We start from the raw sequence: 23,179 nt of genomic DNA on the forward strand, positions 1-23,179 counted from the left end.
GAGTCTCACTCTCCACATTGCTGATGTGGTCAGACTAGTCAAATGACTGCAAAGAGACACATTCCCTAGTCAACTTTATGTGCCTACCTTCTGCCCTTGAGTCACAGTTATTGGCCATTACAGGTCAAGGCAAGTAAGTCTTGAACCCTCAGCAGAAACAGGACACCAGCATCTGATGCCTCATAACCTGAACAGTTAAGGACGCCCCACCACAGAGTTTCTTTTTGAATGTGATGAACTATAACGCAAGACTATAAAGGGGCGGATCTTCACTTCGATTTAGGGTAGGTGACGCCTCAAGAGTGTTTCTTCCCTTCCGGCGTAACTGGATGGGAAACCTGAACCAAGTGTGCTTGGGAGGGCTGCTTGGGTCACCTACCTGTAAGTGGAAATAGGGGGTGCCAATGAAAACACCGAGCCCGTTCTGTCTACCAAAGAGGACCCTTGAATTCGCATCCCTCAGCCCGCTGGAAAGCCCTGAAACCACGGGGCCCTTAACCCATTCCAGCAACAGCGCCAATTCACGGGAGCCAGAAGGCAAAAAGGCTCAGCGCGACGCTTCCCGCGTCTTCTAGGCCGCGCGCTGAAATTAAACGCGACGCCGGCTAGTTGGCGGCCGGGCGGGACCGAGCGCTCACCGCTCCCGCGGTCCCAGCAGCCTTGGCCGCCGCCCGCCCCGCTGGGGAGCTGGGCGGGGCCGCCTGGAGGCAGCCAGCTAAGGCCAGCCGAAGAGGAAGAGACGCCAGAGGCGCGCTCTGCGCAAGCGCGCGGCGCCCCGCCTCCCCAGCGTCGGCTCCCGGGCGGGCGGCGCGGGCCCTCCCACTCTACCCCGCGCCTTCTCACGGCCCCGGCTCTCGCTTCACCCTGACGCCCCGGCGTGCGCGTCCTCCTGCCAGCCTGCAGGCTCGGGGCCTCCGCCTGCTTCCCCACAGCTGCTCCTCGCTGTCCCGCTCCCGTTCACGCTGTCGCCCGGGCCGGCGCGGCCGCGGGCAACCGCTCCCCCTCCCACACCTACCCCGCCCCCTCCCCGCCTTTTCCGCCCTCCCGTCCCCCTCCCTCGGCCCGCTGCCGCTGCTCCAGATGAGGTGATGGCAACGGCCAACTTCGGCAAGATCCAGATCGGGATTTACGTGGAGATCAAGCGCAGCGATGGTGAGCTGCCCCGCTGGCCCGCTCGGCCCAGTGTTCGGTGTGCACAGAGAGGACGCTGGCGCCGGCCGCCTCATTGATTGCTTCGCCGGGCTGTGGGGGCGGGAAGGCGGCGGCCGCGGCGCTTTTGTGTGTGGCGTGTGTGCCAGTGAGGCCAGCGTGGGGTCCACCGGGCGCCGCTGCAGTGCTGGGGGCCGGGCCGTGGGGGAGGGAAGCCGGATGGGGAAAGGGCCCGGGTGTCCAGGGTCGCGCCTCTGGGGGTCCCAGGGTGGGGGCCTTTCGCTCCTCCCCCCGCAATCTCCAGCTCCCCCGGGGACACCAGCCCGGGAGGGAGCGGGCTTCGTTAGAGATCGCCCTGCCTCGCGCTTCCCCCCGGTCTTCGGATATTACCGGCCTGGCCTCTGACGGGGATGGGGGTGGGGGAGCGGGAAGACCAGCGTTTTCACATTTAAAGAACTGACTGCTAGTCGGAGGCCGAGATGGGGGAAAAGAGCCAATCCTGTCGCCTTAAACTGCTGTCTGGTTGTCAGGCCTCCCCGACTTTCGTCCTCGACCATGCTGCTTTTTTTGCCACTTCCTTAGGAGAAAGATGTGGAGAATATCGCGTTGAGCCAAGAATAAGGGTGGGGGAGCCATGGGAAGAAATATTACATGGGCTTCTCCAAGGTGATGAGACTATTAAGGGAAGGATAGGGGATGGGCAGAGTCAATGCGAGGCACTGCTGAGAGGGTGGGGGTGGGCGACCGGATGTTGATATTTTCACACCCTCGGGAGAGGTAACTGAGAAAAGTGTAAGGCGAGGTGAAGACACATGCTTTTTTTTTTTTTTTTTTAAGAGCCTTAGGCTTATGTATCTTTCTGTAGGTTTCTCTTGGTGACACAGTGTTTTATGTCACTAGCTTGGGGTGTGGAGTGAGATACACCAGCCAGACTGGAAATAATATTGTAAAGGAATAAATATACGGAGGAAGATATAGTAAAATCATTATTTTGGTACCAATATTGAAAGAACTAGAGATGTGTGATAAACTCGAGTTGAGCAGTGTTCCTGACCCCATCTCTCTTATACTGATTACGTTTTTTTTTTTTTTGAGACGGAGTTTCACTCTTTGCCCAGGCTGGAGTGCGATGGTGCAATCTCGGCTCACGGCAACCTCTGCCTCCCGGGTTCAAGCAACTCTCCTGCCTCGGCCTCCCAAGTAGCCAGGATTATAGGCGCCGACCACCACACCCGGCTAAATTTTTGTATTTTTAGTAGAGATGGGGTTTCACCATGTTGACCAGGCTGGTCTCGAACTCCTGACCTCAGGTGATCCACCCGTCTCAGTCTCTGAAAGTGCTGAGGTTACAGGCATGAGTCACCGCGCCTGACCTGGATTCCTTTTAGTGTGGCTTATTTATTAGCCTTTAGCCTAGGGTAGTCAGTAGTAACTTGGCTCTCATGTCCACATCCCCCCGCCTTGGATTCTTCCAGGTTTAACCAAGTTACCTGAAGGTAGGTTGACTTTCATGTTGTCTGTATGTATTGGAAGACCCTATATAGCTAATGATTTTTTTCCTCGATTAAATTTGAGGTAATTTGTGGTAACAACTGGAATCATCATTATCCTGTATATGAAAAGATAAATTATACTGCTTAGAGCTTTAGAAGTTACCGATAACAATGATGGGAAAGAGATATCTTCTTTACTTGGGTTGAAGTTTCTTTTATATTTTCTCTTCAAATTACTTTATTGAAAGAGTACTATTAATGTCATTTTATTAAGGTAAACATGGGTTCACAGTATACCAGCAAAAGTAGGATTTACATATTATTTTGAAGATTCTGGGTACACAGCAACCCCTCTTCGGGGTATACACCCAAAGGAGAGGAAATCACCACGTTGTGGAGATTACCTGCGCTCTCACATTCATTGTGGCGTTATTCACAACAGCCAAGATAGGAAAACAACCTAAATGTCCATCGATGGGTGACGAATGGCTAAAGAAATTGTTGTGTATGTGTGCATATGTTTGTGTTTGTATAGACAACATACAATGGAACATTATTTGGCTTTAAAAAAGGAGATCCTGCTATTTACCACAACGTAGAAGACCTGAAGGACATTATGTTAAATGAGATAAGCCAGACATACCGCATAATCTCACGCGTATGTAGAATTTTTTTTTTTTTGAGACAGAGTCTTGTTCTGTTGCCCAACTGGAGTGCAATGGCAACCTTTGCTCACTGCAACCTTCACTGCCCAGGTTCAAGCAAGCGAATTCCCCTGCCTCAGCCTCCCCAGTAGCTGGGACTACAGGTGCATGCCACCATGCCCGGCTAATTTTTTGTGTTTTAATAGGGACAGGGTTTCATCATGTTGACCAGGATGGTCTCAATCTCCTGACCTCCGGATCCGCCCACCTCAGCCTCCGAAGAGTATTTTTTTAAGCAGCTAAAATACACAGAATGAAACAATGTTTACCACTGTTGGTGGGGGGAAGAAGAGGAAAAGGGGGGATGTAGGTCAAGGATACAAAATAGCAGATATATAGGATGAACAAGTTTAGAGATACAGGGGGACCAAAGTTAGTAAAATGGTATTAGATATTTTTGTTAAGTAGATTTTAGCAGCTCTTGTTAAAAAATAATTGTGTGAAATGATAGCTATGTTAATCTGCTTCACTGTTTTGCTATCTATATTCCATAGCATCATGTAAACCTCAAATATGCACAATGAAATTTAGTTTTAAAAAAATTAGAGTGCAATAAAATGTGTAAATTCTTTACACTCACGTCTTTATGAGTATAGGTGTTAACTTTGAAATCTTACCAGAAAAAGTATATGATATTTGATAGATTATACATTTCAATTTTTACGGAGCATATTTTATTTAAATTTATTGAATTTGAAGCAGTTTGGGTTCTTTTCAGCCTTCACCTTCAGCCTATACCAAAAATTCCCAGACATAAAAGAGCTTTGTGTTCTTACATAAATTCTACTAATCTAAAACCACGTTTAAAAAGCGGTTTGCCTGTAAGAAATTATGGCAGTCATTACAGTGTGTTACTGTCCTAAACCTGTGGTCATGTACCTTTTTACGTGCCTCAGATGCATGTTGGAGTTGGTGGAAGGCAGAAGATTAGTAGAGAACTTGGAAAGAAGGGAAGGATCATTTGCATTGGACAGTAGTGTTCCACAGTAGAAATTGATGTCTGGGAGAATGCCCCTCAAGCTTTCCCTTTTTCACTTTGAAGAAGCTTTGCTTCCTCTCACTTTCATAACAGATCTATATTAGATAAAACATTAGTGGTTATTATAACAAAAATAAACTTTGCAGTTGGATGAACACTAATATCTGAGACAGTAGAAATGACATGAGTGAAGAAAGGCTGCTTCAGACCATTATTAACTGGTAACTTGATGTTTTTCTTTTTGCTTGCTTATGATAATCCTTGTCCCTATTTCAGACCATGCTTCTCCCATCAGTGATGCTCTTATACTAATAAACATATTCCAAGGGCAGACAGGTACACTAAAATGGGCTTATTCTTATCTTTCAAGACCGTGATTAAAACTATCCTGAGTATTCACTAATTACTAAAACCAGATGGCCAGTCAGCATCTGAATTTCTAAATCATTCTGTATTATTCATGAGACAGCACATTCCCTTAAATATTAATGTTTGGGTCTGTAACTCTTTTTCACTCCTCTTACCTCATACCTATGGGTACATACTCTTAATATTATGCTTTTAAACTGCACTGGGTAATGGGTGGTGTGGAGGATGCAATGGAGGGACATCGGGCCACCCAGACCCGCTTAAAGCAGAGCCAGCATGTTACAGGATTAAAATACTTTAATAACTGTTTTTTTTTTTTTTTTTTGACATGGGGTCTCACTCTGTCACCCACCCAGACTGGAGTGCAGTAGTGCGATCTCCGCTCAGTGCAACCTCTGCCTCCTGGGTTCAAGCAATTCTTGTGCCTCGGCCTCCCAAGTAACTGGGATTGCAGGTGTGTGCTACCATGCCTGGCTAATTTTTGTATTTTTAGAAGTGACAGGCTTTTGCCATGTTGGTCACACTGGTCTCAAACTCCTGACCTCAAGTGATCCCCCACCCTCACCTCCCAGAGTACTGGGATTACAGGTGTGAGCTACTGTGCCCAGCCTTTAATGACTCTTAAATTCCCTGAATGCATCTGTTTATTGTTACCCCACCACCACCCCTGGGACGCCTAGCAAAGTTCCTTGCTCATCGTTTTTGAAAATATCATACATTATTGGATTTTTTGTTTTCAAACATTTTAATTAATCATTCACATGACTTCTTAGCTGGAAGTGAAACCTTCCATCTATGCTCCTCTGTACTGCTACCTTCCTACTCTGGCCCTCTACTTTCCACTGGCCTCTTAGTCAGGATCTACAGAGTTAATTGAAATTGAGTGATCTGCTAAGGTTAATCTGACTTTTCTGGTATTCTAAGGTTATAAATGACAGGCTTTAGGCTTGGACTCCTAAGATTGTTCCCTGCCACAGGAGATAACCTGGTATGAAATTGGACTGGTATATTTTCTTGCATGTGTATTCCTGTTTTTCTGATTCAATTCTTTTCTCTTTTTAGAACCCACTGACTCTTTAAAAAACCTACAATCTTTCTGTTGTGTAGCTAGTTTTTTCTTTCTTTTTTTTTTTTTTTAAGCTGCCCTATTAGCAGTTCTATAGTAGCTGTGACTACCCTTTGAGGACTGGGGGAGAAATGAAAAATGTTGAATATTTAGAAGCTGCAGCTAATACGGGATTGTTCTTTGAGGGGTCTCTTAGTCACAGTACTGTGACTGTATTAATATATGTGATCTGAAGAGAATCTTAGAATATTTCCTCCAGAAAGGTTCTTGGAGATAAACTAGTTCTCTTTATAAATGTGGAGTCCCAGGTCACCATAAGTGACTTGTCTAGATTCATACAACTTGTCAGTGGCAGCCAGGAACCTGTCATGCTCAGCATAGAAATCAGACTGTCAAGAACTATGACAGTTAAGGAGGAATTCTCTGTTATTTTGGAACCATATACAGCTTTCTACAGCCCAGTCAAGATGTAGGAAATTACTTCTTACTTGGGAGAAAGGCACCAGTGAGCAGTGTTACAGAGCATAATTGGAATGATTCTTGGTAAGAAGTGATGTGTTACTTGTAGAGTACACAAAACCTAAAATTACAGGAGGAAAATCTTGTTTCTTAGTTAAGTGTAGGTGCAAAGAGTACCTTTTAACATCAGAACTCAAAAGGAAATTGAAGATTTCAGAGGAGCATTGGGACTTTTGGAGTTCAGGGCAGGCAAAGAAAATCTTTAGAAAAGATTTTAAGCAGCCTAATTTTTAGGTGCCTTGCCACATTTTTCTTCTGCTAGTTCATCTTTACACGTCATTAGATAGGCTTCTGGAGAATAGAGTGCGTAAATTTAAGTAATAAAGATGAACCATTTAGCAATACCGTTGCTCTTTAAGTACAATTATGTGATGGATTATGGGGGTGGGATGGAATAGGGGAATTTGAGGCCTAATAGTTCCCTTTTGCATGGGGACTGGGACAATAATGTTTCTGCATATGTATTAGGCCTTAATAGTTTTCCAAGTGCTTCAAGACAGGTTAGCTAATTGGGTCTTCACAGAAACTGTATGAGGTAAGCAGGGTAGGAAGAAGGCAGATTATCGGTTTATAGGTGAAGAATCTGAGGTCGGATTATTTGCCAAGATCACATGGTTAATAAGGGGCATATCCTGGGCCAGAGCCTAAATCCCTTCACTCCCAGCTTTCTGAGTACTGATAGATGTTTGCTGATGATGGTGTGATGTTGTATAATTTAGTGTTTTTTTGAGACATACAAACCCCTGTAGTAAAATTCTTTCCACTGCTACCAAAGAAGCTCAAAAAGCTTCAAATAGTCACCTACTTATTGCTTCCAAAAGTACCACAGAAAGTCAGGAATCTGTATTCATTGCCTAGCCACTTGATTCTATGACAAAGATTTTGAAACTCTGGGGAAAAGCTTTGTGTCAACTTGTTTTATGTGTCATGATTGTTAAAATGCTAGAGAAAATAGCAAAAGGCCAGTTAAAGCTGTGTCTGCTCAAATAAGACATGGGGCAAGAGTGTGGAAAATCCAGAACAAGATTCCTTGAGAGATCATCTAGACCCCGTTCTTTGTAGTCACAAGTATAGTTGTGATTAATATGACATTAATCTTTTACACAATTTCATTCTTGGATTCAGCCATCTGCTTTAATTTTAACACCTCTGTTTTGTAACCTATAATAATTTTATGATGTTTGTTTTGAGGTTTTGATTCTTAGCTTAAGAATAGATATAATTTTTAAACCTTGGATAAAATTAATTTTCATTCTTCTGGTTCAGTTGTGGAACAAATACAGGTTAAGTTGCCTTCCAGCTCTTTTAGCTAAAGTAGTATTAGTAGTATTACAGTGCTAAGTGAAAATAGACATTAGAATTTCACCATATTAAACTATCTCCCAAGAGTAATAGGAGGGAAGAAAGTATTCCTTTTAAAAATCATGCTTCTAGGCTGAGCGTGGTAGTTCATGCCTGTAATCTCAGCACGTTGGAAGGCCAAAGCAGAACAATTGCTTGAGCCCATGAGTTTGAGGTTACAGTGAGCTGTGATCTCATTACCTGCTACAGTACTCCAAGTTCAGATGGTCATTCACTGGAGCATGTGATATTCTGGAGTATAGACCTTAAGTGATTATGGCATATCAAAATAATGTGATCTTATATTTCTTTATTTTCTTATTGCAAATTTCATTAAATACACTTCTGTTAACAGTCTGCTATATATATCAGGCATTCTAATAGGTGTTGGAAGTACAAAAAAAGAATAAAGCAAAAATAGTTCTGCCCTCACAAACAAGTAAATAAATGATTCATCTCTAGTGTGATTAGTACGGATAGAAGTATGCCATTTTGTATGTACATCATTACTACTTTCCTTTTTAAGATTAGGCTCTTGAAGTTATAGACCTTCTAGATGGAAAATACATGTCATATATGCCATCTCTCCTCCTTTATGGCCAATATCCATGATCCCTCATAACATGATTTCCTGATTAATTTAGCCTCAGAGAGCTTATCAGTCCAGATAGCTCCTGTCAGACAATTGAAATTGGCATTGTTATTATTAGCGTATTTTCTATCCTCTGGTACCTATTTGGGTTATAAGTTTATAACTTTTAAATTGTTTTGATATCAAAAGGAGTATTTTTTGGGTGGTTTTGCTCTGTCACCCAGGCTGGAGTGCAGTGACATGATCTTAGCTCACTGCAGCCTCTAACTCCTGGACTCAAGCAATTCTCCCACTTTAACTTCCCAGGTAGCTAGGACTACAGGTAAGCACAACCATGCTTGGCTAATTTTTGTGTTATTAGTAGAGATGGGGTCTTGCTATGTTGACTAGGCTGGTCTTGAACTCTTGGCCTCAAGCAGTTCTCCCTCCTTGGCTTCCCAAAGTAATGGGATTACAGGTGTGAGCCACCATACCTGGCCAGGTTTATTCAGTTTTAAGTTGTTGGCAGACCAGTGCCTGACAGCAGGTTTTTCTCTAGATATCCTGGGTTGGGGTACTGTAAACAGAGACTGGCTGGGGTGTGGTGTCTCATGCCTCTAATCCCAGAACTTTGGGAGGCTTAGGTGGGAGGATTGCTTGAAGCCGGGAGTTGGAGACCAGCCTGGGCAACATGACAAGGTTCTATTTCTACAAAAAATAAAATTAGCCAGGCCTAGTAGCATGTGACTGTAGCCCCAGCTACTCAGGAAGATGAGGTGGGAGGATTGGTTGAGCCCAGGAGTTGGAGGCTGTGGTGAGCTATGATCACACCACTGCACTCCAGCCTGCGTGACAGAACAAGTCACTGTCTTAAAACAAACAGAGACCAAGGAAGCAGAACATAAAAACAGCAGTAGATCCAGCTACTGGTGGTTATATGTAATTTGGTTATAACCTCCTTACACATTATGGCCAAGGAACTGTAAGTATCAGGTTCCTCCCAAAAGTATATTTTATTTACTTTTGAAGACTTTTTCTCCAGGTTTTGGCATTAATTTTGACCAAATTTTACCTAAAAGAAAGACAGGATCAGTAGAGAACAAACTTGTAAAATTTGCTGAGTGTCTTCACTGTGCTAAGAATGAACTTTTTTTTTTTTGAGACGGAGTTCTTACTCTATCGCCTAGGCTGGAGTGCAGTGGCAATATCTTGTCTCACTGCAACCTTCGCCTCCCAGGTTCAAGTGATTATCCTGCCTCAGCCTCCCAAGTAGCTGGGATTACAGGTGCATGCCACCATGCCCAGCCTAATTTTTACATTTTTAGTAGAGACAGGGTTTCACCATGTTGGCCAGGCTGATCTCAAACTCCTGACCTCAAAGTGATCCACCCACCTCACCCTTCCAAAGTGCTGGTATTATAGGTGTGAGCCATTGCACCCGGCATTATGCCTCCATTTTGACCACAACCCATCACAAGGTCATGTGTGGAATTTTCCACTGTGGAGTCATGTTGGTGCTCAAAAAGTTTCAGATTTTGGAGCATTTTGGATTAAAGAATGCTCAGCCTGTGGTGGTTTATAACTCTGGCTGCTCATTGGATCACCTGTGAGGCTTTGGAAAAAAACAGACCAAAACAAACAAACAAACAAAAACCCTACCACCAATATCTAGTTCCTTTGCCTAGAGAGTCTGTCTGAGTATGTATTCTAGGTATCCGTATTTTACTTTAAGAGACCTCGCATACTGGTGAAACTTAACTTGTCACACATTAGTGATTCCAGAGTATAGCCAGGATTGTGATCCATTATTTTAGTAAAGGCAGCATCTCCTAACAGAGTATCTGACAAGACTTCATGGAGAGTGATGTTTAAATGGTGAGAGGAAGATGACCAGTAGATTGCCCTGAGGGGAAGGAGGCATTCTAGCCATGTAGGACAGCATGGAAGAAGTCCCTGAGCTGGAAACAAAGCTGTCAGGTGAAGGGCATTTAAAGCAGACAGAGGGAGGGTGATGAGGAAGATATGCAAAGAGAGGTAATCTGGGGCACCCTATTAAAGACCTGGACACAGAGGTAAGGTAAGGATCTTTCTAGGACACTTGGAAACTACTATAGGACTTAATCTCCTAAGAGCAGTAATAGGAGTTAGTAAGTGATTAGTGATAGATTAGAATGAGAGTAGTATTGAAAATGAGAGGTAGCATGGATAAGATTGCATCAGTCTAGAAGCTTGAGCAGTAATTAAGGAACAGATGATATTCAGAACACAGCGCAAGAAGAGTTGATGTTGTATTGCAATATATCACTTGTGCTGAATAAAGGGCAGATGAGTTGAAAGGAAAGGACTTAACATTTAGAAAGTCTTAATGTAGGTTTTAAAACCTCTTCAGTTTTATTTAATCAACCCGACCCTAATTCAAGAATACAGTGTAGAGGACTGAGAGCCTATGAAGGTAATATCAAAGAGAGCATCCAACTCAGGCTGCATATAGTTTTTGCCACTAATATCCTAAAAGTAAGTGAGTTTAAGGTATAAATCACTTCCATTAAATGTTTACCTGCAGTGGGAATTTACTTAAGCTATAACTAAATACTTTGCCTTCTTTTTTTTTTTTTTTTTTTTTTTTTTGAGACGGAGTTTCGCTCTTGATACCCAGTCTGGAGTGCAATGGCGCGATCTCGGCTCACCGCAACCTCCGCCTCCTGGGTTCAGGCAATTCTCCTGCCTCAGCCTCCTGAGTAGCTGGGATTACAGGCACGCGCCACCGTGCCCAGCTAATTTTTTGTATTAGTAGAGACGGGGTTTCACCATGTTGACCAGGATGGTCTCGATCTCTTGACCTCGTGATCCACCCGCCTCGGCCTCCCAAAGTGCTGGGATTACAGGCGTGAGCCACCGCGCCCGGCCTACTTTGCCTTCTTAATACTGAGCTGTAGTGTGTTACCCAAGACTTTCTCTGAATTCTTGGAATGGAATGAGAAGGAAAAGCAGTACACAAAGAATATGGCTTCAGCTTTTTAAGGGATGGAGGACTTTATTTCTTTAAATGCAGCTGCTCTTTTTCACTTTTTCTTTGCTCTTACTTTTAGCCTATTTTTTTCTGTCCTGGCATTTGCCCTCTCTTTTTCATCCTTAGGATTCTAAGCACCATTTCAGTATTCAGAATCTCTTAACTGCGGTTTGCAATTTAGGACTTAAAAAGAGGTAAGCAAGGGATAAATAGGCACAGCACAGAGGCAGTGAAATTATTCTTTATGATACTATAAAGGTGGATACATGTCATGATACATATGCCAAAATTCATAGAAGGTACAATACCAAGAGTCAACTCTAATGTAAACTAAGGACTTTGGATGGTAATGGTGTGTCAAGATAGGTTCACTGATTGCAACAAGTGTACCTGGTGTGGGGCATTGATAGTGGGGGAGGCTGTGTATATGTGGGGTTTAGGATTATATGGGAAATCTCTGTACCTTCCACTCAATTTTTCTGTGAACCTAAAAAAGATTGGGAGAGAGTATGCAAACTTTAGGAGTTAAAAGTCAAAACCACTCTTGAAATAATGGACCAATTAATGACAAAAAAATTATATTTTATGAATGAGGATCAATTATATAGGTGTACAATTAAGATAAAATTTTGCTATTCATTTTTGTCATGCATAGTCGATTGGCCAATGTAAGAAGAAAAAAAATTTAATGAGCTATAGTATAGTAAAAAGGATTCACATATGTATGGCAACTTTAGCCCTTCCCTTTTTGTTTTACATGGATATATTTAAGTTTATAGTTCAAATGCTGTGACAGATGGTCAAGCAATGTGTCTAGCAGTCTCAGCCTTGAGATCAGCTGTCGATTTTAACTACAGGTTTACCTGTCTAGTTGGGAGGATTACTAGGTGGCCAGGAATTTGAGATCAGCTTGGTCAACATAGCAGCACCCCATCTCTTTAAAAAAGAAAACTGTGTTGGGGGTGGAAACAGCATTAAACTTTTTTTTTCCCCTTGGTAGTATGTTTAATCGTGTAATTTACTGTGGACTTCTAAACAGAAATGGATATAGTGATTTACCTATAAGATTTTTACGAAATGAGAACAAATTAGGGGCCCTAATTAGTAAGGTAAATCTTAGAATTTAACCACATAAAGCTTTTTGATGAAATACTACTGTTGGTCAAAACTGCTTATATTGCTATAATGAGGAAGTTGACTTGTCCAAGGTCATACATAAAATAAGTAACAAATCTGAGATTAGAACATAGATTGTCTGCCTCCAAAATCCTCTACACACTAATTCATTGTAGGTTTTTTTGTAGACTATTAATGTTCCTGGCATTGGAAGTCAAATAATTAATTACATAATGCTTTTCCTTTCTAGGGTATAGTTTTTATTAATCAGGTGTTTTTATTAATCCAGCTAGTATTTGCTGTATGGCCATGATGTGTCCCTTCATCTGATTTCTTTGAAGAATTAGATGAAGGACTTTTCTCTAGAAGAAGTTAGTCAGTTAAAACAAAATGATAAGTAGTTATTGCACTCAATACAAATGCTCTTTGGCTCTATAATTTCTTTTGAGAAAGACATTCTAGTTTTTTCCAGTCTCCTGCTGTTGCCTAATCCTAGCCTCCCACAGTGCTGGGATTACAGGCGTGAGCCACTGTGCCCGGCCATAAATTTATTTTGTAAGCCTATTGCTTGAAATTGTGTTGGGATTATATGTGGATTGTGTGTTTATTTTTTAAATTATAGCTGATACTGAGAGTTGACTATAACTTGGCTCTGAGTATATAGCAAGTGCTTTCTTTATATGCTCTTTGGTTGCAGTTTTATTGAGAGTGATAACATTGCTTTTAATGTTAACATGCTCTCTTGGGTTTTTATTAAGAACAATTCCTTAATTAAAAATAAGAAGAGCTGCTTTTCCTTCTGTTCCTCAGGTTTTTCCTTTTTAATCTTTACGGGTGCTTTTTTCTCCATTCCCTTTAAGTGTTGATGTTCCTCAGGGCTTGATCCTACTCCTGCAGTATTTCTCACATAGTATTCTCTTTCTGGTAAACTAAATGCTTCTCTTTAGCCCATGTTGGCTACAGATATCTACTGCTTGTATGTGTCATGGATTACTGAATATCTCCTCTTGGATGTCTTATAAATACTCAAATTCAGCATGATCATAGCTCACTGCAGCCTTACCTCCCAGGCCCAAGTGATTCTCCTACCTCAGATTCCTGAGTAGCTAGGACCACAGGCACATGCCACCTTCCCTGGCTACTTTTTTTTTAGGGGGATTTGGGGTTGGGGAGAAACAAGATCTCACTATGTTATCCAGGTTGGTGAAACTCCTGGGCTCAAGTGATCCTCCCGCCTCAGCCTCTCAAAGTGCTCGGATGACAGTGATGACCCACCGTGCTCAGTCAATATTTATCTTTTTATTGTTGAGGTATAAAAGTTATGGGGCTGGACACGGTGGCTCACACTTGTAATCCCAGCACTTTGGGAGGTGAAGGCGGGTGGATTAAGAGGTCCGGAGTTCAAGACCAGCCTAGCCAACATGGTGAAACTCGGTCTCTACCCGTACAAAAAATTATTTGGGCGTGGTGGCAGGCGCCTATAATCCCATCTACTTGGGAGACAGAGCCAGGAGAATTGCTTGAACCTGGGAGGTAGAGGTTGCAGTGAGCTGCACTGTACTCCAGCCTGGGCAACAGAGTGAGACTCTTGTCTCAAAAAAAAAAAAAAAAAAAAGTTATGGATACTACAGCCTTATCTAATACATGCTTTACAGAATTTTTTTTCTCATTCTGGAGGTTATATTTTCTCTTTCTTGATAGTATCCTTTGAAGCACAAAAATTTTTAATTTTGATTAAGTCTAGTTACCTATTTTTTCTTTTGTTGCTTTTGCTTTTGTTACATCTAAGAAAACATTGTCTAATCCAAGATGAGACCTACCTTTATGTCCTACTACTCACGTAGGGACCTAAAATGTTTATGTTTGACCTTTTAACAGAAAATAAGTAAGCATTTGTCAGCAAATACGCTGCAATTCTTTGGTGAAGAATGAATAAGACCTTGAAATACCTTGCAACTCTAGTCTTGAAGTCATCTCTTTATTACCAGAGTTGAAGGGTGGAAGAAGGTTGCCTGTTATCTGTGTAACTACACAGATATGTGCATATGTGGTATAATGTATCAGTATTTAGAGAGACCATAGTAAGCACAGCACAAAACCAGGCATAAAGAGATACATGGGAAATAGAGTTTAAATTTGAATATGGTAAAGATTGTTGTATGATTTTGGGTTTTTTTTTCCATATTCATATATTTAATGTTACTTTAAAATAGATGAGTGGAATGTGATTCAATTTAGTAAAAAAAACCAGCTTTATTAAAACATCTGACAAAGATAGAAAAATAAATGTATTAGAAAAGGTTTTTAAAAAGGAGAATGTTAAAAACATATAAAATTGGCCAGACGCGATGGCTCACACCTGTAATCCCAGCACTTTGAAAGCCTGAGGTGGGCAGATCACGAGGTCAGGAGTTTGAGACCAGCCTGACAAACATGGTGAAACCCCATCTCTACTAAAAATATAAAAATTAGCTGAGTGTGGTGGCAGGAGCCTGTAAGCCCAGCTACTTGGGAGGCTTAGGCAAGAGAATTGATTGAGCCTGGGAGGTGGAGGTTGCAGTGAGTGGAGATTGTGCCACTGCACTCTAGCCTGGGTGACAGAGCAAGATTCCATCTCAAAAAAAAAAAAAAAAAATTTTAGCTTTATACATACTGAAATAAATATTGATGAGTTGATATGCTAGCTAGAGTTTGTTTCAGAATAATCCAGTTGTGGTGATAGAAGTGGCAGTAGGATTGACCATCTGTTGAAAATTAGTGAAGTTGAATGTAGGGGTTTATCATCTATTGTGCAAGTTTGCAATTTTTCCTAATGCTTTAAATTTTTTTGCTGGGTACAGTGGCTAGTGCCTATAATCCCATCACTTTGGGAGGTCAAGGTGGGTGGATCGCCTGAGCCCAGGAGTTTGAGACCAGCCTGGGCAACACGGCAAAACCTCGTCTCTACAAAAAAATACTTTGCAAAAATTAGCCAAGCATGGTGTTATGTACCTGTGGTCCCAGCTACCCTGGTGGCTAAGGTGGGAGGATCACTTGAGCCCCAGATGTTGAGGCTGCAGTGAGCTGTGTTTATGCAGTGCGCTCCAGCCTGGGTGATAGAGGGAGACCCTGTCTCAAATAAATAAATAAATATTTGTAAATGAAAATTCTTCTTCAGAATGCCTCTGCACACAATCCCATTTACAATAGCCACATAAAGAATAAAATACCTAGGAATATAGCTAACCAAGGAGGCGAAAGAGCTCTACAATGAGAATTACAAAACATTGCTGAAATAAATCAGAGATGATACAAACAAATGGAAAACATTGCCAGGCACGGTGGTGCGTGCCTATAGTCCCAACTACTCGGGAGACTGAGGAGGGAGGACCGCTTGAGCCCAGGAGTTCTGGGCTGTAGTGTGCTGTGCCAGTCGGATGTCCGCACTAAGTTGAGCATCAATATGGTGACCTTCCAGGAGCAAGGAACCACCAGGTTGCCTAAGGAGGGGTGAACCGGCCCAGGTCGGAAACAGACCAGGTAAAAACTCCTGTGCTGATGAGTAGTGGGATGGCACCTGTGAATAGCCACTGCACTCCAGCCTGGGCAACATAGGGAGACCCCGTCTTAAAAAAAAAGGAAAATATTCCATGACCATGGATAGGAAGAATCAGTGTTGTTAAAATGGCCATACTGCCCAAAGCAATTTACAGATTCAGTGCTATTCCTATCAAACTACCAATGATGTTCTTCACAGAATCAGAAAAATCTATTCTAAAATGCATATGAACCAAAAAACAGCCTAATAGCCAAAACAATCCTAAGCAAAAAAACAAGGTATCATATTACCCCATTTCAAATGGTACTGCAAAGCTGCATTACAAAACAACACGGTACTGATATAAAAACAGACACATAGACCAATGAAACAGAATCAAGAACCCAGAAATAAAGCTATACACCTACAACCATCTGATCTTCAGCAAAGTCAATAATAACAAGCAATGGGCAAAGGACTCCTTATTCAGTAAATGGTGCTGGCTGCATTCAATAATAAGCCACATGTAGAAGATTGAAATGGACTCCTTCCTTTCAGCATACACAAAAACTAACCCAAAATGGATTAAAGACTTAATCTAAGACCTCAAACTATAAAACCCCTGGAAGAAAACCTAGGAAGTAGCAATCTGAGCATCAGCCTTATCAAAGAATGTATGACCAAAAACTAACCCAAAATGGATTAAAGACTTAAATCTAAGACCTCAAACTATAAAACCCCTGGAAGAAAACCTAGGAAGTAGCAATCTGAGCATCAGCCTTATCAAAGAATGTATGACCAAGTCCCCAGAACAAAACAAAAAACGACAAATAGGAGCTAATTAAAGAGCTTCTGCACAGCAAAAGAAATTGTCAACAGAGTAAACAGACAACCTATAGAATGGGAGAAAATATTCACAAACTGTGCATATGACAAAGATCTCATTTTCAGAATCTATAAGAAACAATTCAAGCAAAAAGCAAACAGTTCCATTAAAAAGGGGGCACACTTAGTTTCTTAAGTTGCCTGCTTGTTCCTCTTCCAAGTTGTATTTTCCTTTCTTTACTGTTGTAAAGCTTTTCTTTCTTCTTTTTTTTTTTTTTTTTTTTGAGACCGAGTCTTGCTCTGTCACCCAGCCTCGAGTGCAGTGGCATGATCTCAGCTCACTGCAACCTCACCTCCTGGGTTCAAGTGATTCTTCTGCTTTGGCCTCTCCTGAGTAGCTGGGATCACAGATGCCTGCCACTATGCCTGGCTAATTTTTGTACTTATAGTAGAGATGGGGTTTTTGCTGTGTGGCCAGGCTGGTCTCAAACTCCTGATCTCAGGTGAACCACCTACCTCGGCCTCCCAAAGTGCTGAAATTACAGGCGTGAGCCACCATGACCAGCCATAAAGCTTTTAAACTTTAATTCTTGCTCCAAAAAAAAAAAAAAAAAAAATGGGTAAAGTACATGAACAGATACTTCTCAAAAGAAGACATACATGTGGCCAACAAATATATGAAAAAATGTTCAACATCACTAATCATTTGAGAAATGTAAGTCAAAACTACAACAAGATACCATCTCACACCAGTCATGGCTGTTATTAAAAAGTCAAAAAAATAACTGATGTTGGTAAGGTTGCAGAGAAAAGGGAACACTTACACACTGTTGGTGGAAATGTAAATTAGTTCAGCCACTGTGGAAAACAGTGTGGAGATTTCTCAAATAATGTAGAACTATTCGACCCAGCAATTCCACTACTGGGTATATACACAGTGGAAAATAAATTATTCTACAGAAAAGACACATATACTTATATGTCCATTGCAGTACAATTTATAATAGCAAAGACGTGTAATCAAGCTGGGTGTCCATCAACAGTGAACTGGTTAAGCAGGAGATAAACATTGGGTAAATACTGGACATAAAGATAGTAACAATAGACCCTGGGGATTACTAGAGGAGGGAAGGTGGGAAGGTTGAAAAATTACCTATCGGGCACTCTGCTCACTACCTGGGTGATGGGATCATTTGTATACCAAACCTCAATGACATGCAGTTTACCCATGTAACAAACCTGCATATGAACCCCCAAACCTTAAATAAAAGTTTAAAAAAATGCCTCTGCAGACCAAATCTTTCTCTTGGTTTCTGATCTACCTTCTTGATGTTATCACATGGATTTCCCGCCAGTATCTTAAACTTACCAAAAATGGAATCCATTGCCTTTATCCCCATATTCTGTATTTGTTTTCTGTATATTGGTTAGTGGAAACACCATATATCTGGTTTCTCAAATAGAAATCTTATTGATATTGCCATCTTCTCTCATTCCTTGAAGATGTTTGCTCCTGGCTCACCCACACTTTCAGCAAATGACCTTGCGTGTCATTTCACCACCAAGAAATGCAAGCAACCAGAAAAGACCTACAAGTCTACCATGTCTACCAGCACTTCGGGAGGCTAAGGCGGGCAGATTAGTTGAGCTCAGGAGTTTGAGACCAGCCTGGGCAACATGGTGAAACCCCCTCTCTACAAAATATGCCAAAAATTACCAGGGCATGGTGGCACATGCCTGTGCTTCTAGCTACTCAGTAGGCTGAGGTAGGAGGATTGCTGAGCCAGGGAGACAGAGATTGCAGTGAGCCAAGATCTAGACACTGCCTCAAAGAAAAGAAACCAAAAACTGCTTGACCACTCTCACTTTTAGGCATTGCTTCTATTTTACTTGATCCGTTAGCAGGATTTGACACAGTTAATTCACTCCCTTTTGTTTGAAATACCTTAATACCTTCACTTAGCTTATATGACTACTCCTCTGATTTTTCTTCTTTTTCTCTGTTAACTTCTTGATCTCCTTTGCTGGTAACTCATTTCCCTGACCTCTGTACAGAATTTTAAAGATCAGGACTTCTACTCTCATTGTCTTGGTGGTCACATCCACTTTGATCATCTTTAAAATGCTGTCTATATTGGTGTTTTACAAACCTTTTTTTAAATTATTGCTCTGCGCCTTTTGACTTCTTTATTGCCTAATCACCCCATCCCAATAAAAATGTCTGTGCATCTATTTATAGGTTGTGGACCTTTGGAGGGCCATAAACCATTATAATATCTAAGATCTCCCCTCCCAAAGAGCCAGTTTTTACCACCTTGGGGATATCACCCCCTGAGAATGCATGATTTGTATTGACAATCCCCAAGCTTTTTTCTTCAACTTTGACCATCTCCAGTGTATTAGACAGCCTACTTTGTATCTCAAATTTCATATGTACAAAACCAAACGCAATCTGACTTTAGCCTTTCTTGCCACGCAGAGCTTCAATGATCTCATTATTCTTTACGTACCTTTTGCTCTAGCAGCACTGAATTTGAAATACACATTTTACCCTACTGGTAAAAGGGCTTAGAAGAGTGATCATTTAGTTTCCTAACCCAAATTGGCCAGGCTTTGAAAGTAGAAATTTCCATGACTCTGGGCCACTACCATCATAGGCTTCCCGTAAGTAGAGTGGAGCAGAAGTTGGGATGACAGAGTCCTGGGGGGAATAGTAACATTGCACTGACAGTTGAAAAACATTCCACAAGATGATCCCTGTGTCTCTTTAGGATGTATGCATAAGAGAAGGTGGTATTTACATGTAGCTGTGAAAAGTTCACAGAATAGCACTGCTATATTGGTATGGAATTCCCTTTTGGGTAAATAAAAATTTAAGCCAGGGAGCAATTAGATAGCATTGCTCGGTATATTCAGGAGAACATCTGGGAAAGACAGTTCTTCAGAATATTGAACTATTAGCAACATGTTGCTGCAACAGCATCACTGTAAAAGTCTTTGGTATTCTAAACAGGAAATCTTTTATTCTTTAACACATGAGTAAAGATACATTTGGTATATTCTGTCACCCATGGGAATGTAGATATGAAGAATAGCCTATTAAGGCTCATAGGTTTTGAGATTGTTAGTCTACTTGTTAATAAACTTCATGAAGTGTTATTTCTAGTACTGTGGGGTTTTTTTGTTACAGTTTTACTGTTTCAGCTAGAATCAGGATCCTATTACATCGTGAATTTAGAATTTTGGTTTTTATGTTCTCTTTACAAGTGGTTTTGGGGGGTGGTTTAACCCTCCCTTCCCCCAACCCCAAATATGCTGAATAACATCAGGAAACTACAGTGATTTAATACTTTTTAATACTATCATAGATCCTTTATGGCATTTTTCTTATTACTGTTACAAAATTCAGAATGAAACTTTTCTAAAAAGTTGTACAATAGGCCTTTCTAAATAATAATGCTACCTTAATTGTTAGTGTGCAGCTCAACAAATCTGAAATTTCCCCATCTCCCAGAGGAACTGAATACTACTAAGTTTTCACATCCCTTTTCAAAACAATAGATGAGGTAAGAATTTGAAAATTCATAGTTTGTGGCCGGGCGCATTGGCTCACGCCTATAATCCCAGCACTTTGGGAGGCTGAGGTGGGCGGATCACAAGGTCAAGAGATCAAGACCATCCTGGCCAACATGGTGAAACCCTGTCTCTACAAAAAAAAAAAAAAAAATTAGCTGGGCGTGGTGGCGCGCACCTGTAGTCCCAGCTACTTAGGAGGCTGAGGCAGGAGCATTACTTGAACCCGGGAGGTGGAGGTTGCAGTGAGCCAAGCTCGTGCCACAGCACTCCATCCTGGCGCCTGGTGACAGAACAAGACTCTGTGTCAAAAAGAAAAAAAAAAAGAAAGAAAGAAAATTGATAGTTTGTTTTCAATATGAATAAAATTTGTCCCATTTTAAAGTTGTATTTTTTTAATGAAAATCTTAGCTACATCATTTCCTTTTTTCTCTCCTCATGTCAAACTTTTAATGTCTAAGAAAGGAAATACTAGAACTTTTAATTTGGTTAAAAAACAGTAACATCTTAAGTGTGATAAGCCAAAGAGAAAGGTCTCTATGTTTGGCAAAATCACATTCCCCGGAGATTTACTAAACAGTAACAGCACTGTTAACCAGTGTCAGCTGAGACATTATTTATGTCCTTCTTGTTCCACTAAAGCTATTGAAGAAGGTGTAATGCTACATAGTCCTCATAAAGGATTCTTTTCCTCACTGCTTAGATTAGCTAACACAACCTGAATATCAAGAGTTTGAGACTTTGACTTCTGCTGGATCTGTTGCTGCTCTGCTGTATGATCTCCAACAAATCAGATTTCTTTCTGTCCTCATTTACTGGTCAGTGGCACCTAGGAATAAATTGACATTTACTGTTAGATTATAAATAAACTACTTTGAGGTAGTTGGCAAAACCAAGATACAATGTATGACTACTAGTATAGTTAACATTACTGTGTAGTTAACTTCCATTTTCTAAATAATGCTTTTTTGTAGCATCCTTGTCCTTTTAGTCTGTTTTAAAGCAGCATTTGACAGTCTTTGTTTTTCCAATTTTTCTCCATTTTGCTGTTATAAGATCATAATATTATAAGCTTATTAAAGAGGGGAATTGTTGTCATATTCTTGAAACATCCTTTTAGAATTCTTTTAATAAACTGAAGAAAGGAATTGTGTGTTTTAAAAGACCAACCTTAAAACAAACGTCTTTAGAGAATGAAAGCTAATTAACATGTTTTACTATGACTTAACTTGGAAAGATGGCAGTAAAATTTTTGAATTTGCATTCTACACTGGCAATTGGTTCTAATAACTAAATATACAATTGATTGGAACCACTATTTATGTATTTAATTATTATTTAATTAAAATGGGTCCAGGGACAGTGGCTCATGCCTGTAGACCCAGCATTCTGGGAGGTCAAGGTGAGCAGATCACGTGAGCCCAGGAGTTTGAGAGCAGCCTGGGCAACATGGCAAAAACCCATGTCTACAAAAAATACAAAAATTAGCCCGGTGTGGTGGCAGGCATGTCTGGTCCCAGCTACTCAGAAAGCTGAGGTGAGAGGATTACTTAAGCCCAGGAGGCAGAGGTTTCAGTGAACTGAGATCACACCATTGCACTCCAGCCTGGGCGAGAGTGAGACCCTGTCTCAAAAAAGAAAATTGAGAAACTTACTATTTAAGACAGGTTTTAATCAATCACCTCATATGAAGTGGCAAAGGTTTTACCATCAGTGTATTCTAAGATAATTTATCTGGTGCGAAATGACTTGGAAGAAAGTACTTCTTTCAGGTATCTGTTTACCAACCACTTTGAGTAAGCTTTTGTATTTTACTCATCTTCTGGAAGCAACATTGTACTGCCAGACATTTGGTCTGAATGTGTGATTTTATAATTCAGAGTAATATTTATTTCTTTGTTCTCCTGAGAATGGATATTATTATGCATGTTTCCCTCTTAGTCTCTGCTTGAAAGGTACAGGAGTTAACTAGATTTTATTAGCATATTTTTACAAGTCTATTTAAAATGCTTTCAAATTATTTGGTGGTATTCTGATTGAAAATGGAAGGGGTTGATAGAGGTTTTATCAAGAATAGATACACTGGTGGCTCACGCCCAGAATCCCAGCACTTTGGGAGGCCAAGGTGAGCATATCACATGAGGTCAGGAGTTTGACCAGCCTGGCTGGTGTGGCGAAACCCCGTCTCTGCTAAAAATACAAAAATTAACCAGGTGTGGTGGTTCATGCCTGTAATCCCAGCTACTCGAGAGGCTGAGGCACGAGAATCATTTGAACCCGGGAGGCGGAGATTGCAGTGAGCCAGGATCATACCACTGCACTACTCCAGCCTGGGTGACAGAATGAGACTGTGTCTCAAAAAAAAAAAAAGAATAGATACACTATATATTTTAATTTATTGGCATGTAAGCTAGATTTTCCTATTTTCATTTCATTACATGGCTGTATGCATATGAATCACCAGTGACTAACTTTTTCAATATATATGTAAAATGTTTTAAATTATATCTTTTGTAGTAATATTTTATAAAGCATTGATTTTGTTATATTTTAAAATTTCTCATACTTTAAACAAAACAGATTTAAACAACTTCAAAGAGTTTGGAAATAGCCATTATAAACAGTCTTTTAACTGAAGTTTTATTTTTACTAATCATTTAAGTTGTGTTGTTCTTATACATATTTAGGTTTTGAAATTTTTACAAAGGTCTAGGCTGGGCGCAGTGGCTCACGCCTGTAATCCCAGCACTTTGGGAGGCCAAGGTGGGTGGATTACCTGAAGTCAGGAGTTTGAGACCAGCCTAGCCAACATGGTGAAACCTCATCTCTATTAAAAATACAAAAATTAGCCAGGCATGGTGCCATATGCCTATAATCCCAGCCACTTGGGAGGCTGAAGCAGGAGAATCAACTTGTTGAACCTGGGAGGCGGAGGTTGTGGTGAGCT

The 23,179-nt window shown here is 41.1% G+C and overlaps 1 protein-coding gene across 4 annotated transcripts in view; it reads left to right on the forward strand.

Moving 5' to 3' along the window:
• The first annotated feature begins 1,049 nt into the window (after positions 1-1,049).
• KIF2A (kinesin family member 2A) overlaps positions 1,050-23,179 on the forward strand; it is an 84,080-nt gene continuing 61,950 nt past the window's right edge. For all 4 annotated transcript variants that reach the window (XM_021673192.2, XM_021673194.2, XM_021673193.2 and 1 more), the window contains exon 1: positions 1,050-1,152. In XM_021673192.2, coding sequence (XP_021528867.1) covers positions 1,089-1,152 — 64 coding nt within the window. In that variant the 5' untranslated portion in view covers positions 1,050-1,088. The remainder of the gene's footprint in view (positions 1,153-23,179) is intronic.

This window comes from Aotus nancymaae, unplaced genomic scaffold (genome assembly GCF_030222135.1).
Source record: "Aotus nancymaae isolate 86718 unplaced genomic scaffold, 86718_ANA_hifiasm-v0.15.2.pri h1tg000014l, whole genome shotgun sequence".
Taxonomy (NCBI): domain Eukaryota; kingdom Metazoa; phylum Chordata; class Mammalia; order Primates; family Aotidae; genus Aotus; species Aotus nancymaae.